The sequence below is a fragment of the Sphaerodactylus townsendi genome, linkage group LG01 (assembly GCF_021028975.2).
Source record: "Sphaerodactylus townsendi isolate TG3544 linkage group LG01, MPM_Stown_v2.3, whole genome shotgun sequence".
Classification (NCBI taxonomy): Eukaryota; Metazoa; Chordata; class Lepidosauria; order Squamata; family Sphaerodactylidae; genus Sphaerodactylus; species Sphaerodactylus townsendi.
The window spans coordinates 188,139,650-188,159,845 of NC_059425.1; the positions used below are offsets into that span (position 1 = coordinate 188,139,650).

General features: G+C 45.3%; 1 protein-coding gene across 1 annotated transcript; it reads right to left on the reverse strand.

Annotated features, from left to right (window-relative positions):
• Positions 1–1,103: 1,103 nt before the first annotated feature.
• On the reverse strand, positions 1,104–17,087 carry C1D (C1D nuclear receptor corepressor). The gene is made up of 5 exons (XM_048501637.1): positions 16,849–17,087; positions 12,334–12,485; positions 10,554–10,620; positions 9,073–9,128; positions 1,104–2,070 (listed from the first exon to the last, which is right to left on the reverse strand). Exons 2-5 carry the CDS (start codon positions 12,472–12,474, stop codon positions 1,894–1,896), a joined length of 441 nt encoding a protein of 146 aa, XP_048357594.1. The 5' UTR covers positions 12,475–12,485; positions 16,849–17,087; the 3' UTR covers positions 1,104–1,893.
• Positions 17,088–20,196: the final 3,109 nt, after the last annotated feature.

A 20,196-nucleotide genomic window follows, 5' to 3' on the forward strand; every position in this document is an offset into this window, starting at 1 on the left:
GAACTTAGCATGCCCTTGGCCTTTGTCTCTGGTTTTTTAAAGTGCTGGAAGCCAAGCTTTGTTAATTCTCAGAGTCTCTTCTTTCTTGTCGAAGTTGTCTTGGTGTTTGTGAATTTCAATGGCCTCCCTGTGCAGTCTGACATAGTAACCTTCTGAATTGTCCAGAATTTCAGTGTTTTCAAATAAAATGTTATGTCCAGTTTTGTTTAAGACATGTTCTGCTACTGCAGATTTTTCAGGATGGTTAAGCCAACAGTGTCTTTCGCGCTCCTTCACACTCATATTAACAAACTGCTATGCAGTGAGGGCCGCTGGCTCAGTGAAAGAAACTCAGCTTTGATGTGGAAGTTCCCAGCTTCAATTCCCGGCAACTCTGGTTTGGAATAGGATCAGGCAATAGGTGATTTAAAAAGGCTTCTACCTAAGACCAAGGAGAGCTGCCACCGGTCTTAGACCAAGGGCATGACGGTTCCCACGGATACCTTTTCTGGTGCTCACCAAGGCCCCCTCCGCACACACAAAACAATGCGTTTTCAAACCACTTTCACAACTGTTTGCAAGTGGATTTTGCTATTCCGCACAGCTTCAAAGAGTACTGAAAGCAGTTTGAAAGTGTATTATTCTACATGTGCGGAAGGAGCCCAAGTGTTCTTAGAATATGGGCGGAGCCAAGTTGGGGTTCTGTACAGCAGGGTCTCTGATTGGCCTTGGCTGTGCAGCATTTTAAACATTGCTTTGGCAGCAGCTGCCAACACAGTACAAGGATTTTCACTGCATGACTTGAAAGTAAACTGTAAGCAGCCATTTGATTATGTGACCGGCGGGGAAGAAGATACCAGATTCATACCAGGGTATGGCATTAGGGGAGCCCCCCCACCCTGGAACTTTTCCTTGCTCTGAAACGACCCCACAGGATTTACCGTTGCCACAACAGGTCAAATATTCAGATGCTCCGTTTGGCGGCAGCTGCAAGAATCTTACCTGGCCCAAAAGACGGGACTTTTTGTAAGTTCCGCCCCATCACCGACCAAGAAGTCCTACGTTCTTCAGCCCTGACCTTTCAACACATCCCCTTCCCATATCAAAAACACATCCAAAACCTATTTGTTTGGAGCTCAGTATTTACTGAATAACAGGACAGCAAAAGTATCAAGGCTTCACTATATTATTTTTGCCAAGTATGAACCCAACATGAAAACAACAGTTATCTTGTATAGCCTTACATTACAGAGCCAGTCCAGTATATTGTTCGTGAATAGTTAGATGGGAAAATCAGACAAGGGTGTAGTAGGTTCCTGACATCTGCAAAATGTATCCTGGGTAACGGGGGTCACTTCTCAATTGGGAGCGAGGGGGCCACTGATGGCAATGTAAGAGGTGGGAGTGGCGGTAACTATACAGAGGAGAACCCAGTTCAGGTTGGAGACGGAAGCATATGATTGTGTCTAAGAGGATATTTAGCACACAGATGTACAACTCATTTGGCTTCCCTTAGCCCCACCACAGAAAAGGAGAAGGAGGTGTCCAAGGGCTGATATTTTGGAACACTGTTGATTCAGTTCACAAGTTGTACCATCACGCTTACTGTTATAAAGTTCGTGTACAAATAACTGGTCGTTCTGCATATCGAAAAGGGGTTGGGGTTAGACTAGCTGAACAGAGCATTCGTGTATTTTGCGTCACTAAAAAGCCAGAAGCTCATTGTCTGGCAAGCAATTTCGTTTTCAGGAATTCATTCACAACACAGACTGGAATACTGCAGTTGGGAAAAGAATACAGTCTCGAGTTGTTGTTCATCCCATCTTCTTCGTCAACATGTATATAAAACGGAGAAAAGCGTCCTTAAAAATATATCCTCCCCCTCGTACACAATTACCACAGACCGTGGCACTCCTAGCGTGTTTTCTTCTTTTTGGCCAGAAGAGGAGATTTCTTGGCCGCCTCGTTCTGCGGTTTCGGTTCGTACAGTGCGTTCCGCACGAATCGCGAGGCCGCGCCTCTGTCCAGCTTGGCCGCTTTTTTCCGGTCCGCGATCTCCTTCACTCGGTTCATGTAGGTTCGTATTCTCTCCTGAAACATAACGGCATAATAAAAAATTACTGGGCAAAAAAACCGGTGAAAAGATAAAGACAAATGAATGCCAAACACAGCATAAAGCAGCGTGTGTTGTCTTCTGTATACAAGTATTATTCTTTCTCGCATGCGAAGAAAGGTGCTAGGCATGATCTTCAAAGCCCTGCAGGGTCTGGGGTCCACCATCACCTTGCATATGATCCTGTATGCCATGGGTCTTCAAACTATGGCCCTCCAGATGTTCATAGACTACAATTTCCATGAGCCCTACCACTTGGCCATGCTGGCAGGGGCTGATGGGAATTGTAGTCCATGAACATCTGGAGGGTCATAGTTTGAAGACCCCTGCTGCATGCCAACTATGGTATTCAGCCTGCTACTTGCCAGTCGTTTGCCAAGTTAGGGTGGGCCATCTGGTACTGACCAGAGACCACGCCAATTTCCCTGCAGCACCCCACTCTGTGGAATGGGTCCCCTGTGATGCCCCCCTCCCTGGTTGGAGATCTTCAGGGCCACAGCAAAGCTTGCTGGCCAGTGTTTTTGCATCTTTGACGGGGGGGGGGCAGTTGTTTGTTTGCTTATAATGCTGGTAGTGGAAAGTGCTGTCAAGTTGCAGCACATTTATGGCAACCCCATAGGGCCGCCAAAGGAAAAGGTGGATTGCCGCTGCCTTCCTTTGCATAGTAACCTTGGACTTCCTTGGTGGTCTCCCATCCAAGTACTTTGGGTGCTGCTTAAGGGGTGCACCAGGCAGCCTATGATATGGAAAAATGTATTTCTTGAGTGTGAAGGTCACAGTTGCTTATAACTATGGAAAATGAGACAGAGAGAAAAGAGGAACTAAAGGGAGAAAAGAACAAGGAACTAGGCCTGTGGTAGCCAGAAACACAGGATACTGACGCATGCTTGTGCCACATATAGAATTAGCTGATTTCCTAATTAAAATATTCTATGCTCGCTTAGCTATCAATTTCAATAAGCCTTTATTGGCATACAGAACATACAATATAAATACAGTTAAAATTACTAGATAAAACTTCACACTGGGTCATAAGTTCAGTTCGCAAACCTCAGCCAGAAACTTTGCCACTGCGAGACAACAGTCAAGGTCATTACAGTTTAAGAGCATATTTACTTTATCAAGCTCTGTATGGGTTTTCATAGAGTCAATGATTTGTAATAATAAATTGCTCGCTTAGCTAATGCCTGCATGTGGAAAGCCCCTGATGTATCTAGGGCAGGGGTCTTCAAACTATGGCCCTCCAGATGTTCACGGACTACAATTCCCATCAGCCCCTGCCAGCATGGCTAAGTGGCAGGGCTGATGGGAATTGTAGTTCATGAACATCTGGGGGGCCATAGTTTGAAGACCCCTGATCTAGGGGATAGGTGTTGGAAGCAGATTGGTAGAGTGTGAGCCCCGTGACCAAAGGAGGAGGGCCACGGGGACAGAGTAGGAGCCTTAAAATTGAGCTGTGATGTGCCACAGGCTTTAGAGAGCCGCACCCACTAAGGTGCCCTCTCTCCGCGACTGCAGCCGTGACTTCAATAAACTGCTCACTGCTGACCGCCTTGTTCATGAGTATTTTTGGGCAGAAAATATTCCATGACACCTAGAGCCCCCCACCACTCCCCAGAAGACCTGCCCCCTCTTCAAATTGCCAGTGCAAGGCTGGGCCGGGTCCAGCACTCAACTGCATGCCCTGCCCCTGAACTCCATGTAGAGTTCATGGGCAGGGGCACAGTTTAAGCCTGGGCTCGGCCAGGCCAACAGTTTAAAGCCAGCCACGCCCAGGAGGGGGCACTGTTCAACCCTGGGTATGCTTGCCCTGTGCGCCATCTTTAGAAGATACAACCCTGGATATGGAGTGTGCTGAGAAGCACATTGATAGGACATGGGAAACTGATGGCTGAGACATGGATGGCTCCCATTTTCTACCCCATGCATAATTTTATAGACTTCAATCATATCCCCCCTCAGACATCTCCTCTCCAAACTACAGAGTCCCAAACGCTGCAGCCTCTCCTCATAAGGAAGGTGCTCCAGTGGTGGCGAACCTATGGTACTCCAGATGTTCATGCTTACATTTCCCATCAGCCCCTGCCAACATGGCCAATTGGCCATGCTGGCAGGGGCTGATGGGAATTGTAGTCCATGAACATCTGAAGTGCCATAGGTTCAGCACTATGGCAATATGGGCTGTTCTCCTGGAGGGGGGAGGAGGAGGAGGAGGAGGAAGGAAGAAGAATCTCCCCTTTCTCTCCTGTAAGGAGACTCAAAGGGGCTTACAAAGGGGCTTCCTTTCCCTTCCCCCCTCACAACAAACACCCTGTGAGGTAGGTGGGGCTGAGAGAGCTCCAAAGAACTGTGACTAGCCCAAGGTCACCTAGCTGGCTTGTGTTGGAGTGCACAAGCTAATATGATCCACCAGATAAGCCTCCACTGCCCAAGTGGCAGAGTGTGGAATCAAACCTGGTTCCTCTAGTTTAGAGTACACCTGCTCTTAACCACTACGCCGCCGCTGCTCCCCTGCCCACCCTCTCACCCTTCTTGAGCCCATTTTATTTTAATTTGAAATGGGCTTTAGCGCTAGTCCAGAATAAATTCTGAATAAAGCCTGAAAATAACGTTTCAATCTGTTATATACATCCCTAACAAACGTACGCACAAATGCTCTAAGTAGCAAAGTAACAGCAAAAGGTATAAACTGACATTCGATATGCAAGACAAGGATGTACCGTTTTCTGGGGCAGTCATTCTATACCAGGGGTCTGCAACGTGCGGCTCTCCAGATGTTCATGGACTACGAATCCCATCAGCCCCTGCCAGCATGGCCACCCAAATCTCATTGGAGAACATCTCCAACCCATTAGAAGAGCTACAGAATAATCCCTTTGGCAGAGGGAAAGTCGAAAAACCTTAGACTCACTGGGAGAGCAGCTAGGCAGAAAGGTTCAACTTTTACCGTAAATACATGTACTGTAAATACATTTAGTGTAGGCTAACATGATGCATTTCACACAGATAAAGCTCAACATGGGGGAAATGAATAGTAATTTGCTTCAGATGAAGAGATACCGAACAAATTCCATTTTTCCAGTGCAAAGGAGTATATTCTGAGCACCAAAGTAGCATGTTTACACAAGAACCTACAGGCAGGAGTACCTTGCATTTTGCAATTAGTTGTGGCGACGTTCAACCTAGCAACATGGTTTTACCATGCAAGCATTGCAGACTATATAGTGTTCATATTTATATCCATAGGAGCAATGCTGATAAATCCGATCCAACGAGGATTTCCCTTCTACCCCACCCCGTCAACATTTTCCAAACTAAATCATTTGCTCTGATTTTTAAAGTCAGCAGAATTTCCACGATACCCCAGGTCTTCTATACTGTACTCCTGCCTCTAAATGGAATATAAAGACAAACCCCAAAGATTTATGATAGGCAGTAAATATGTCACTAATGCAGAATTACTGGACAGCCCCGGTCCAGCGGCTGCCAAAAAAGCTTTTAGCGTTGTTGCCGAACTGAATTCTTTACTGCTGAGAAAATGAATTAATGGACGAATTGGAAAAAGAGGAGGGGAAATCTTTTCCCATCTTTGCTAGTAAATCAACCACCCGATACTTTTAAAGTCATACAGGAGTAAGAAAAGGTAGCCTCGGAGATTAACGCAAGCCCAAGTATTTATAGGAAAACACACTATCCTGGAAGTTATAAATAATTATTAGACGTGCAACTTTCTTTTTTTCTTTTCTTTTTTTTTTCCATTCCGTAAGTGAAAAGCCGGTTGAGGCAGACAATCCAACTTTCAGAAGAGACAGGAAGGAAAAAGGATTATTTTATTTTAACATGTAACCCTTTTAGGACTTCGGCGAGGTTGAAACTTTCGGAGACAGAGACTATTATTATGAACAAACCCCACGCCCGGAGTTTCTCTTCCGGAACTGGAAAGTTAAGTAAAATATATGCTAGCCGGTCTCTTGAGGAGTCTCACAGCCAGTGTGTTCCAGCTCCAAACATAAGGCATGAACGCACAAATGTTAAGATGCATGCATTTGCAAAATGTGTCTCTGTCAGCTCTCTGCCTTTACAAGGGCCACCAGGACAGCTAACCATCACCTCTTAAAATCAACCCCCTCCCAAACACACATTGTTAAAACTATTAAAACCAGAGTGGAAATGCATACAAAACAAAGACCGCAATCCCAGGCCTTACGCAGCCTGGGACCCTTGTACCTTCGGGACCGCATTACCCATATGTCCCTACCCCATATGTCCCATATGTCCCTACAATCTGCTGATAGTCCCTGGCCCCTCAATGATGAGGCTGGCCTCTACCCGGGCCAGGGCCTTTACAGCCCTGGCCCCTGCCTGGTGGAACACTCTTCCTCCAGCTGTCCGGGCCCTGCGGAATCTTGGTGAGTTCCGCAGGGCCTGTAAGACGGAGTTGTTCCGCCGGGCTTTTGGAGTGTCCAGTCGCTGACAGGTGCCCCCTGCTGCCGCCTCCTCCTCTTCTTTTTATCTTTCTGGGTCCCTCACCATCTATGGGACCCGTTTTCTTCCCCCTTTGGGGAAGTTTTTAATGAGGGTTATTGCGGACATTGTTTTACTGATCGCTGCGTTTTAAACTGTTTTAATGTATTTAAGGGTTATTGTATATGCGATTTATGTTGTTCACCGCCCAGAGCCCTTCGGGGGTATGGCGATATAAAAACGCAATAATTAATTAATTAATTAATTAATTTAAAAACAGTGGTTAGGAAGGAGAAAAAAATGCAGAGAAGGGCAACGAGGATGATTGAGGGACTGGAGCACCTTCCTTATGAGGAGAGGCTGCAGCGTTTGGGACTCTTTAGTTTGGAGAGAAGAAGTCCGAGGGGGGATATGATTGAAGTCTAGAAAATTATGCATGGGGTAGAAAATGTTGACAGAGAGAAATTTTTCTCTCTCTCTCACAATACTAGAACCAGGGGGCATCCATTGAAAATGCTGGGGGGAAGAATAATAAAAGGAAATAATAAAAGGAAACGCTTCTTCACGCAACGTGTGATTGGTGTTTGGAATATGCTGCCACAGGAGGTGGTGAGTAGCAGAGAGCTGGACTAGATGGACTCTGGTCTGATCCAGCTGGCTTGTTCTTATGTTCTTATGAGGGATAACTGAGGGAATGCTCAGTGAAACAAACCAACAAAAGTCTTCGCTCGCTGGGGGAAAATGGCAACCAAAGTGGACAGGTGAAGCGCTCTTGGGGGACAGTTCTGGAGGTTTGGTGCCGTGACAGATAAGGCCGGTTCCTGAATTGTCAGCTGCCTAATCTCTGAAGACGGAAGCGCCTGAAGCAGGGTGCTGGTCCCATATGGCTTTGGCCACATGTACCAACTGCTCTCCTGAAGCATTCAACGAGGTTCTGATGCCACCAGGACCATGATGAAGGAGAGCGATACGATATGTGTGCTGCTCTGTTTTGCTACTAGTTGCAGAGTTTGCACAGAGCCTTCTCCCCATAGAGGAAGAACAGAAGAGCTTAGAGCCTTTCTCTCCTGTAAAGAGTCTCAAAGCAACTTACAAACTCCTTCCCTTCCTCTACCCACACAACAGACACCTTGTAAGGTAAGTGGGGCTGAGAGAGTTCTGAAAGAACTGTGACTAGCCCAAGGTCACCCAGTAGGTTTCATGTATAGGAGCCGCGAAACAAATCCAATTCACCAGATTAGAGTCTGCTGCTCATGTGGAGGAGTGGGGAATCAAACCTGGTTCTCCAGATTAGTGTCCACCGCTTTTAGCCATTGTCTATGTTCGCATGTGCCTAGCGTTCCAAATAAACCTTGGCCAAGGGTCCAGGAGCAGCAGTGGCGTAGGAGGTTAAGAGCTCGTGTATCTAATCTGGAGGGACCGGGTTTGATTCCCCACTCTGCTGCCTGAGCTGTGGAGGCTTATCTGGGAAATTCAGATTAGCCTGGGCACTCCCACACACGCCAGCTGGGTGACCTTGGGCTAGTCACAGCTTCTCAGAGCTCTCTCAGCCCCACTTATCTCACAGGGTGTTTGTTGTGAGGGGGGAAGGGCAAGGAGATTGTAAGCCCCTTTGAGTCTCCTGCGGAAGAGAAAGGGGGGATATAAATCCAAACTCCTCCTCCTCCTCCTCCTCCTCCTCTTCTTCTTCTTCTATTAGCTCAACCAAGCGATAACCAGATAACCTTACATGATCCCGACTTGTTTTCAAGGTCACAGTATATTAACTTGTACACATGGTATTTCCAGAGGGAAAAGGATTATCAAATGAAGGGAATGTTGTCCCTTGAAAGTTTATGTCCCAAATATCTAGTTGCTGTCTAAAATGCTCCTGGACTCGAAGCTAGTTGTATTTCCGATTACTTGTCTCTTTTGGGGGGCATATCTTCATCGGTAATAACTAACGCCTGTTTTACAGAAACACTGAAAAGAGAAGGACAATAAAGAGGTTCTTTGATGCTGAATCTACAGAGGTAACAGAGCCCCGATTGTGTACATACAGATAAAACCTTACATGGTTCCTTTTCAGGTTAATGGAAGGAAAAGGGCAGAGAAGATAATGTTTTTAAATGCTCCTCGCATGGAAAAGCTTCTCCACAAGTAGAAACCTAAGATGTCAGGGAAAGGGGGATAGACTGTAACTCCGCTCTTTCTCTGCAGTGCTAGTTTTCTGATTATAGGAGAGGGGCGTTACTTAAAATAAGGGGCCCTCCATTTTCAAAGCAAGTAAGCTATTTCCCATCAGACAAGACTGATTTCTAAACAAGAAAGGGCTGTGCTTAAAATAGGGTCTTACAAATAGGGTCTTGTCATAAGGAATAAAAGACTGTAAAATGTTTCAATATCAAAAATGGACATCATGATTTATAACCCATTTATGATAAATCTAATTTTTTAAATTGCAATTTAATATCAGGCAAGCGCTTGTCAAATAAAATGGAAGTTTGCACTAAAACGGTAAAAATGAGGAGTCTTACCAGCTCTTGTTTCACAGAATGTTCCTTTGGATTGACTCCTTGAGTGGTGAGATATACTGCAAGATGAAATTTTTTATTTTTCAGAAAGGGTAAAGCGATAGCCATCTCCACTAAACACTTCAATAGTAACCAAAACTTCGGTTGCAGGACAGGAAACCTACATTACAATAGGAAAGGCCTCTCCGATGGATTCAAAGGGCGTTGGAAGCCAGAAGAAAACAGTGGCAGGCTCAGAGAGTAACACATCAAAGAACAAAAAGAAAACAGAAGATGCTTCATTAAGAAACTGGAGGCTGAACTACTATTTTTAATAACATTTATGAACATATGAGTGGAAGTAAAATAGCAGTCTTTTAAAGAAATGGTTGAAACTGATATCCAAAAGAAGAAGAAGAGTTTGGATTTTTATCCCCCCTTTCTCTCCTGCAGGAGACTCAAAGAGGCTGACAATCTCCTTGCCCTTCCCCCCTCACAACAAACACCCCGTGAGGTAGGTGGGGCTGAGAGAGCTCCGAGAAGCTGTGACTAGCCCAAGGTCACCCAGCTGGCGTGTGTGGGAGTGTACAGGCTAATCTGAGTTCCCCAGATCAGCCTCCACAGCTCAGGCGGCAGAGCTGGGAATCAAACCCGGTTCCTCCAGATTAGATACACGAGCTCTTAACCTCCTACGCCACTGCTGAAGATGCTTTATTAAGAAACTGGAGGCTGAACTACTATTTTTAATAACATTTATGAACATATAAGTGGAAGTAAAATAGCAATCTTTTAAAGAAATGGTTGAAACTGATATCCAGTTGCAAGTTCTACTTTAAGTATTACATAAAGCCTTATTCAGGCATATATAGGGTCATTTATGATGTTAAAGTCTATGCCCTTAAGAAGAATGCATACTTTTTTTACAAACATGCATATATAGATAGTTTCAAGTTAAGCATAAATAACATTTTAATAACCTGATTAGAGCAAGAGCTTCACTGACTATCATAACATGGTTTTTCTTTATGTACAGAAACGTGAATGTATCTGTCTAATAATTTCTTTTCAAAAATGTAATCAACAAGAATGAAGCAAGAAACAACTAGATGGTTTAATGATTGTGCTCATTCCTACCTAACAGAGCTAGGCAGGCACCAGAACCCAAAGGGAGCATTCCAAAACAAAGATAGTCCAACATGTGGCAAAGGAAGTTACCATTTTAGTTTTTTTCTTTTGGTGAGACAGAGTACACCTAATGTAAATTTATTTTTCATAATATGACAAGATTATAAATGCACACCCGTGTAATATAATCTGTTCTAAAATATATGACTATTATTGCTATAGCTGTTATTCGCTCACTTTCCTTTTTCTGTAACTTTTTGTTGACAAAAGAAAAATTATTTGAAGACAAATAAAAGAAGGCGATACCCAGTTACAGAGTGGCCTATTTAACCACGTCGTTGCATAAAAGAAGTGATGGCCCTAAATATATACATACTCACCCCAGAACAGTGAATTCAATGTATAAGCTGAGACCAGATCTAATTTTGCTTGTTCAAGGGGATCCAACTAAAACAGAAAAATAAAACCGTCAAATGTGCATTTGCTGTGCTTTGTTAAAACATCAGAAAAGAGGGTGCCAGGAACCCCATTAGAATGGCAGGGCAGAGAGAATCCCAATTTTTTCCCCTTTCCAGGTCTATGGCAGTACTTCAAAGAATTTAGGGGGAGGGATCAGTTTACCTCAGCTGACCTGTTTTGGTCCAACAGCCCATATATTATTATTATTATTATTATTATTATTATTATTATTATTATTATTATTAGTAGTAGTAGTAGTAGTAGTAGTAGTAGTAGTAGTAGCAGTAGTAGTAGTAGTAGTATCATCATTATTATTATTACTACTATTATTATTGTTAATAATAGTAATAGTAATAATAATAATAATCCCAAGAAATCTTGAAAAACATCTGGAAAGCCTAAACTTGGACAGAACATCAGTCCATCATCATCATCATCATCATCATCCCAAGAAATCTTGAAAAACATCTGGAAAGCCTAAACTTGGACAGAACATCAGTCCACATGCTGCAGAAAGCAGCACTTCTAGGAACTGCACATTTTCTACGCAAATACCTCTAATATCCTAGGTCCTTGGGAAGGACTCGATATTCAGAGATGAATTCCAGACACTTGTGCTGTGTTGTTATGTGAATAATAATAATAATAGTAATAATAATAATAATAGTAATAGTAATCATAATAGTAATCATAATAGTAATAGTAATAATATTAGTAATAGTAGTAATAGTAGTAATAATAGTAATAGTAATAGTAGTAGTAGTAGTAGTAGTAGTAATAATAATAATAATAATAATAATAATAATAATAATAATAATAATAATAATAATTTAATAGACCGCCCTACCCCCAAAGGGTTCAGATTATTCCATAATCTCTGTGTTTTTCTCAGAGGCATATCACACAAAGATGTGTTTCTCTCCATTCCTGCATGTTTCTCTCAGAAAGAAACACATCTTACCATGATGCGCCTCTAAAAATGCCAGCCAGAGATGCGGGTGAAACCTTAGGAGCAAAAACTACCAGACCCCGGCCCCACAGCCCAGAAAACCCACAACAGTCTGTCGAACCCAGATATGAAAGCTTCAACAATACATAACAGGACTACTAAGCAGACAGAACTACTGAGACTCTCCAAGCAAAAAGGAGAAACATTTGCTTTTGTTATAGTCAATCTGTCATGTTGCCTCTACAGGACTTCCAGAAAATTCTGGTTCCATGAGCAGCATACAAGACTGCACACGGATGCTGTCAAAGGGTTGCGTTGTCAAGATTGCAGGCATCATTACTCATTCAGGCGCAAAAGGCCTTCCGGGAGCGAAGATTCCGTGCCGCACAGGTTTTTGCTTTTGCCCCAAAGAAATTACAAATTGGATTTTAAATGTTCAGGTACACAGGTGCGTGTAGAGAGGCCTCAGGCAGAGAACTGTGCTAGGTGTTGAAAAGATGTGGGGGGGAGACACTTTATATATTCCTTAAGATGCATTCTCCGTACTGCTGGAAGGGATAATGCAGCAGTTTGACAAAGTCTTAACAGTCGGGCTTTGCCCCAATTCTACCAAGTTCCATATGTTCGCTTCTTGGCCTTTGGATAGTTTCAGCAGAACAGACCCATCGGATATTAAATTCTCTGATCATTACAGCTCCGTCCTAGCCTGCACCGTAAATTAGCCAAACAAACTAACTGTGACTCTCTTTTACCTTCTGGAGAAGTTCGCTCCTAGATACGGACATCATCGTCTTGAGCGTGTCATCTACAGAACCAAGAGATTTTTCAAAGGCTGAAAGGTAATCCTGTATCTCTGTCGGGTATTCTTCCGCTGCCGGGTGTGTTTCAGACATTTTTTTCCCCCCTGCAAGCAAGAACCGGCACAAATTGTTATTACAGGATTCTGTGAGAACACAGCTGCCATTTTTTTTCTACAAAAGCCACGGTTTAATCCAGGTTTGCAGGGAAGAGAGGAAACCACCATCAGTGGTTCGGAAGAACTAGGATTTGCCAAAAGTATTTCACTAGCTTGCTTCTCGGAAGTAAAGATTCCCCTGGACTTTTCCACATAGCAAGAAACACCTGAATTACAGCATTAAATACATGACATGAACTAGAAGATCAAGTGTGTTTAACTGATTATGATAATTCAAACAAAGGAAGCTATTTAAAATAGCTGTTTTGACATGAGCTGGGAGTCTAAGATGCATAGGACGTAATGCCGGATCCTTATGCAACAAGCACTAGTCATGGCTTTTATTCTGAATAAGGTTTAAAAGGTTACATAAACAGGTTCTGGCGGGTTTTCCGGGCTGTGTGGCGTGGTCTGTGTGGCCGTGGCCTGGAAAACCCACCAGAACCAGTTGAATCCAGCCATGAAAGCCTTTGACAATACGTTACATAAACAGTTTTAACGGCAAGTTCATAAGAACATAAGAACAAGCCAGCTGGATCAGACCAGAGTCCATCTAGTCCAGCTCTCTGCTTCTCGCAGTGGCCCACCAGGTGCCTTTGGGAGCTCACATGCAGGATGTGAAAGCAATGGCCTTCTGCTGCTCCCGCTGCTGCTCCCGAGCACCTGGTCTGCTAAGGCATTTACAATCTCATAAGAACATAAGAACTAGCCTGCTGGATCAGACCAGAGTCCATCTAGTCCAGCTCTCTGCTTCTCGCAGTGGCCCACCAGGTGCCTTTGGGAGCTCACATGCAGGATGTGAAAGCAATGGCCTTTTGCTGCTCCCGCTGCTGCTCCCGAGCACCTGGTCTGCTAAGGCATTTACAATCTCATAAGAACATAAGAACTAGCCTGCTGGATCAGACTAGAGTCCATCTAGTCCAGCTCTCTGCTTCTCGCAGTGGCCCACCAGGTGCCTTTGGGAGCTCACATGCAGGAGGTGAAAGCAATGGCCTTCTGCTGCTGCTGCTCCTGAGCACCTGGTCTGCTAAGGCATTTGCAACCTCAGATCAAAGAGGATCAAGATTGGTAGCCATAGGTCGACTTCTCCTCCATAAAGGCAGCACCAAAGTTCGAAGGATGGTGCTGAATGCCATTCGCTGGTTCATAGGGTTACTTCTCCTGTACCTTCTCTGTACATCAGAACCAGACATTATCAGAAATACCATTGTGATGTGCAGGGAACTAGTCAGCAGGGGACAACGACTATACCAGGTTCCCCAACCTGGTGCCAGAAGGTGCCATGGATTGCACCAACAACTTTTTTAGAGCCTGCCAAGTACCGTATATACTCGTGTATAAGTCGACCCGCATATAAGTCGAGGCACCTAATTTTACCACAAAAAACTGGGAAAACTTATTGACTCGCGTATAAGTCGAGGGTGGGAAATGCAGCAGCTACTGGTAAATTTCAACAATAAAATTAGATACCAATAAAATTACATTAATTGAGGCATCAGTAGGTTAAATGTTTTTGAATATTTATTTCAAAGAAAAACAGTGAACTAGCTCTGTAAGTGGAAAAGAGGGTCAACAAAAACAATATGGTCTCAACAATACCTTTAAAAGTACAAAAACCTTAGCTCAATCAGCAACCAAGCTAAAACACAAGAGTTAAATTCCTTCAAAACTGGATTTTTGGTCAGGGGAGGAATGTTTATGTTAGCAGTACCAACATTTCAGAGTATCTTTAGGAGACCCTCCTGATGATACCACCCAGGTTTGGTGAAGTTTGGTTCAGGGGGTCCAAAGTTATGGACCCTCAAAATGTATCCCCATCTACTATTAGCTCCCATTGGAAACAATGGGAAATGGGGGCACCCACTTTGGGGATTCATAACTTTGGACCCCCTAAACCAAACATCACCAAACCTGGCTGGTATCAGCAAGAGATTATCCTGATGATTCCACCCAGGTTTGGTGAAGTTTGGTTCAAGGGGTCCAAAGGTATGGACCCTCAAAATGTAGCCCCATCTACTATTAGCTCCCATTGGAAACAATGGGGGATGGGGCACCCCCTTTGGGGGTCCTTAACTTTGGACCCCCTGAACCAAACTTTACCAAACTTGGGTGGTATCATCAAGAGAGTCTCTTGCAAAAATCCCTGAAATTTTGGTGCCACTAGCCTAAAAACTGCGCCCCGTGGCAGCCGACAAAGTAAATACCCTAAAATATTTTTTAAAATACACCTGACTCGTGCATAAGTCGAGGGGGGCTTTTTCAGCACAAAAAATGTGCTGAAAAATTCGACTTATATGCGAGTATATACGGTATTTTTGGAGGGTCAATAGACCCAGTGGGCCTTTTGCCAAGGAGGTCCCTCTGGAGATCTGATTGGCTGTGCAGGTTTTTAATTGCTTCGGCGGCAGCTCATCCACACAAAGATATCCGCTGTGTGGCTGAAGGTGAGCTGTGTGTACGCAAGACATTATTGTAAAACTGTAGGTTCGTTTCAAAAGGTGTCCTGTTGATCAGACCTGAAATATTGAAGAGTTTCTATTAGATTTTTGCACAATTTCACTCACTGACATTTTGAAGCCGGCTCCGCCTCTTGTGGCAGCCATTTTGAGGTTGCACCCGCCCTTTGGTATTCCATGTCTGAACATGTGGGGCTATGGTCATGAGGTAAAATCTTATGAGGCCCTATTTTAATAGTAGAGGCTTGGTTCGAATCCACAGAATACCATAGCCTACTATGAGATCCAAAACAATAACCCTGCGAAACCGATAGATAAAGTTTCCCCTTCAGTCGTGCTTGACCCTGGGGCACCATTGCAAGCAGTAATTTCATAGGCAAGCCGTTTTTGCGGGGTAGTTTGCCATTGCTTTCCCCGGCTATTCTTTACCCCCTGGCTATGTGCTAGGTACTCATTTATCGACCAAGGAATGGATGGACGGCTGAGCTGACCATGAGCCAGCTGCCAGGATATCTGACCCACAGGGGGCTCGAACTCCTGACCATGTGAAAGCACGGCAAAGCAAAGCAGTGGCGTAGGAGGTTAAGAGCTCGTGTATCTAATCTGGAGGAACCGGGTTTGATTCCCAGCTCTGCCACCTGAGCTGTGGAGGCTTATCTGGGGAATTCAGATTAGCCTGTACACTCCCACACACGCCAGCTGGGTGACCTTGGGCTAGTCACAGCTTCTCGGAGCTCTCTCAGCCCCACCCACCTCACAGGGTGTTTGTTGTGAGGGGGGAAGGGCAAGGAGATTGTAAGCCCCTTTGAGTCTCCTGCAGAAGAGAAAAGGGGGATATAAATCCAAACTCAAAAACTCACTTAACCACTACGCCTCTGCAAAACCGATAGTTCCATATCAACTCTCAACACTGTCCACTAAGTTGTGATCAACCCTTGTGGTTAGGGGACCTGGCAACCCTACCCGCATCTGACGAAGTGGGTTCTAGTCAACAAAAGTGTATGTTTGGGATAAACTGGTTTTAGTCCTCAAGGAGCCGCAAGACTCCGGTTTACATCTTCACTGAACGCCGGAATAAAAAACAGAGAATCTGAAAGACTTCCGGGGTCTAGGGTTGCCAATTTCCAGGTGAGGCCTGGAAATCTCCCAGGTCTCACGTGGAAATTGGCAACTCTAGACCCCAGAAGCCTTTCAGACCCTCTGATCTCCAGATTACTGATCAGATCTCCTGGAGAGAGTGAGTGATCTGGAGGGTGGGTTCTGAAGCATTGTATTCCACAGGGGTCCCTTCCTCCCCAAGCAGCATCATTCCCAGGAACCACCCCCAAAAATATCCAGGAATTTGCCAGTCCGGAGTTTGCAACCCTAGACCAGACTCCTGCTTCCTGGCAGCGCAGTGGACTAAAATGACTACTGCCCCTCTACAATAGGCTCAGTGAGACATGGGTTTAAATCCCTATACTGCCATGAGGCTTGCTGGGCGGAGATCGTTGCCAATCTCCAGGAAAGGCCGGGAAATTGCATGGAATCATGACTGATCTCCAGACAGAATTATAGATGATCCCCAGATTGCAGACATCATTTACTCTGGAGAAAATAGCTGCTTATGAGGGTGGACTCTATAGGGGTCCTTCCCCTCCCCCAAATCTCCAGGCTGTTCCCAACCTTGAGTTGGCAACCTTAAGACTCCTGGTTATTTTCAATGCAGTGGGCTAACACAGTGGGCTAACCCCTACAGTGAGATCAGGGAGAGACCCGGGTTCAAATCTTTACAGGATCATGTACAATGCGGGGGGGGGGTGGTGGTGGTGTTGGGGAGACCCTAAAAACCCCCTGGCTGACACACTCTCGTCTACCTTGCCGGGTTGTTGTGAAGCTCGGATTAGGAAAAGAGGTCCACCGACGCCACTCTCGAGCAGGATGCAAAAGGGGCCCCTTTGGCCTGAGCCAGATCTCCCTCCTGGGAGGGCTGCCCCCCCCCTTGCAGTGTCCCTGGGCCGGAGACCCTCCGGAAGGACCCCTCGCCCCTTTCTGCAACAGCCTCCTTGCAAGCGCTCCCTTCCTCCCCGGCGTGCAAATGCAAGGCGGAAGCAGGCGGGGCCGGCCGAGGGCGCAAGGCGGAGCTCCCGGGTCGCTCCGGCAAGGCCGTGCCGGGGAGGTCCGGCTGCAGCGCCTGCGCGAGCCGGGGAGGCGCCCGTGCGGGCCTTTGCCGTGGCGTTACCAACCTCCAGGCGGGGGCGGGAGATCCCTGGCCGTTATAGCTGACCTCCAGGCGGGGGGGTTTTTTTTGTTTTGTTTTTTTTAACATTTGTGGATTTAAAGCATTTATTCCACTTGCCGAGGCCCCGCCTCTCCCCAGGACCCACCCCCCCAAAGCTCCAGGGATTTCTGACCCCAGAGTTGGCAACCTCACCAGTTTGTCTCTTTGCAGCGCCCCAAGAACCCGTCCCCGCAGCGAAGGATTACCGAAACAAAAGCGTTTGCATCTGTTTCTTTATATCCCGCTGTTTTCCCCAGTGTGGGGGGGAGGTTGGCCAGGCTGAGGCTCCTTCCGCACAGGCAGAACAATGCACTTTCAAACTGCTTTCAGTGCTCTTTGAAGCTATGCAGAATAGCAAAATCCATTTGCAAACAGTTGTGAAAGTGGTTTGAAAACGCATTATTCTGCATGTGCAGAAGTTTCGTTATAACCGTGATGGCGAACCTTTTTGAGACCCAGTGCCCCAATGGCAACCCAAGACCCACATATTTATCTCAAAGTGCCAACACAGCAATTTAACCTGAATACTGAGGTTTTAGTTTAGAAAGAGGCTCCGAGGCGAGTTACTTGGGAGTAAGCTTGGTGAAGCAACCGTGCAACGCTTCGAATGGATGAATCACAACCCTAGGAGGGTTTTGAAGCAAGCCCCATTGCCAGCAACTGAGCTTACTCCCAGGTAAAGGATCATGCTTTAGTTCTTCCCATGAAAATCAGTGGGGTTTTCCACCACAACCACCCCCACGACAAACTCTGTTCGCGTGTGCCCACAGAGAGGGCTCTGAGTGCCACCTCTGGCACCTGTGCCATAGGTTCGCCACCACTGCTTTATAACCTGCTTTTCTCTCCAGTTGGGACTCAAAGCAGCTTAGACTATCATTCCTTTCCCAGAAGGACAATCCTGTGGGGTGGGCCAGGCTGAGAGTTTCTTTATAATCTGCCTTCCTCTGCAACTGGTACTCGAAGGGGCTTAGAAAATCATTCCTTTGTCACATCGAGAGCCCTGTGGGGTGGGCCAGGCTGAGAGTTTCTTTACAACCTGCTTTTCTGCCCAGTTGGGACTCAAAGCGCCTTGGAATATTGTTCCACCGGTCTTCACTTTCTCCCCGCAATCCTGGGAGGTAGGCTAGGTTGGTGGTTCCTTTACATCATGCTTCTCTCCCCAATAACTTGAAGAGGCCTTGAACATCACGCTGCCCTACTCTTTCTTCTCACAACAACCCTGCGAGGTAGGCCAGGCAGAGAGTTTCTTTATATCTCTTTTCTCCCCAGCTGGGACAAAGCAACTTACAACATTGTTTCCCCAGAAGTGTTGCCTGGCCTGGGTTGGGAAATTCTTGGATATTTGGGGGCAGGGACAGACCTCAGTCGGCTATAATACTACAGACTCCACCCTCCAAAGTTGCCATTTCCTCTAGGGGAACGGATGTCTGTAAACTGGAGACCAGCTGTAATTCCGGGGGCTCTCCAGCCGCCGCCAGGAAAATGGCAACCCCAGTCTCTCCCTTTCTCCCAATGACAATCCTGCAAGATAGGCCAGGCTTATAGTTTGTGATGGGCCCAAAGAACTCTGTAGGGTGTAAAGCCATAGAGCCCACCCTCCAGAACAGTCATTTTCTCTAGGGTGGTAATATCCCAGCATTTCCAGATACTACACTCCATCAGCCCCTGCCAGCATGGCCAATTGGGGCAGATGGGAATTGTAGTCCATAACATCGGGAGTGCCAAAGGTTCGCCACCACGGCTCTAGGGGAACTGACCTTGGTTGTCTGGATATCAACTGTCAGATCTCAGAACTAAACAGGTTAGTTTATGGTTAGTGCTTTGACCAGAGACTACCAAGGAATACCCCTGCAAAATACCAGAAGGAAGATAAGATTTGCTACATTAAATTACACTACATTGAAACTTACTAATATACTAATATTTAAGTTGGTTGAAGAACCTTTCTTTGGACTCAACTTGGAAATTAAACAGAGACAAGAAGATGTTTCGTTTCAGAGCAATTCAAATGCGATAATTGTCACATGAAATTGTTAGAAATATAGAAGCGTTCAATGAATTGTTTGTGATTGAATTTTTTTTAAAGAGTAACGTTTGTTACTTTTTTTACTACCCTGTTTCCCCGAAAATAAGACATCCCCTGAAAATAAGACATAATAGAGGTTTTGCTGAAGTGCTAAATATAAGGCATCCCCGAAAATAAGACATAGCAAAGTTTTTGTTTGGAAACATGCCCATCGAACAGAGCACCAGAGCATGCAGCTGTGGAGCGGAAAAATAAGACATCCCCTGAAAATAAGACATAGCACATCTTTGGGAGCAAAAATTAATATAAGACACTGTCTTATTTTCGGGGAAACACGGTAGTTACTTACAGAATATCTGTGCAGCAAAAACAGCAATGAGATCTCAATGGGGGCACGTCTATAGAATGTATTGGTGTGGATGTTTCACTTCATTGGTAATTTTTTTAACGTTTAGTGAAATGCTCATGTTATTGTTTTACTTTTAATTTTGACTGTTTATTGTTCCCATTGCACTTATTTTGTAATGACTTTTGGCTATACAAAACTAAAATGTGACTTGGCTACTTTTTACTAATGCTTTGTATATTGATGCAGTGTTTTTATTGCATTTTCTCTAGGAGAACAGATCTTTGTAGTTTGGAAACCAGTTGGAATTCCAGATTTGCTGGCCGCGCCTGGAGGTTGGGAACCCTATGCCACGCTCGAAATGGCCTACATCTGCGGGGGGGGGGGAGGGGGGCATTATCCTTCCACTCTATTAGTCCTTCTGCTCAGCCTGTATCAGTGTCAGGAAGAAAATCCACCTGTTTCCAACTTTTCTATCTGTTTATCTCAGTGGTGGCGAACCTATGGCACGGGTGCCAGAGGTGGCACCCAGAGCCCTCTCTGTGGGCACTTGCAGAGTCTCCCCCCCCACA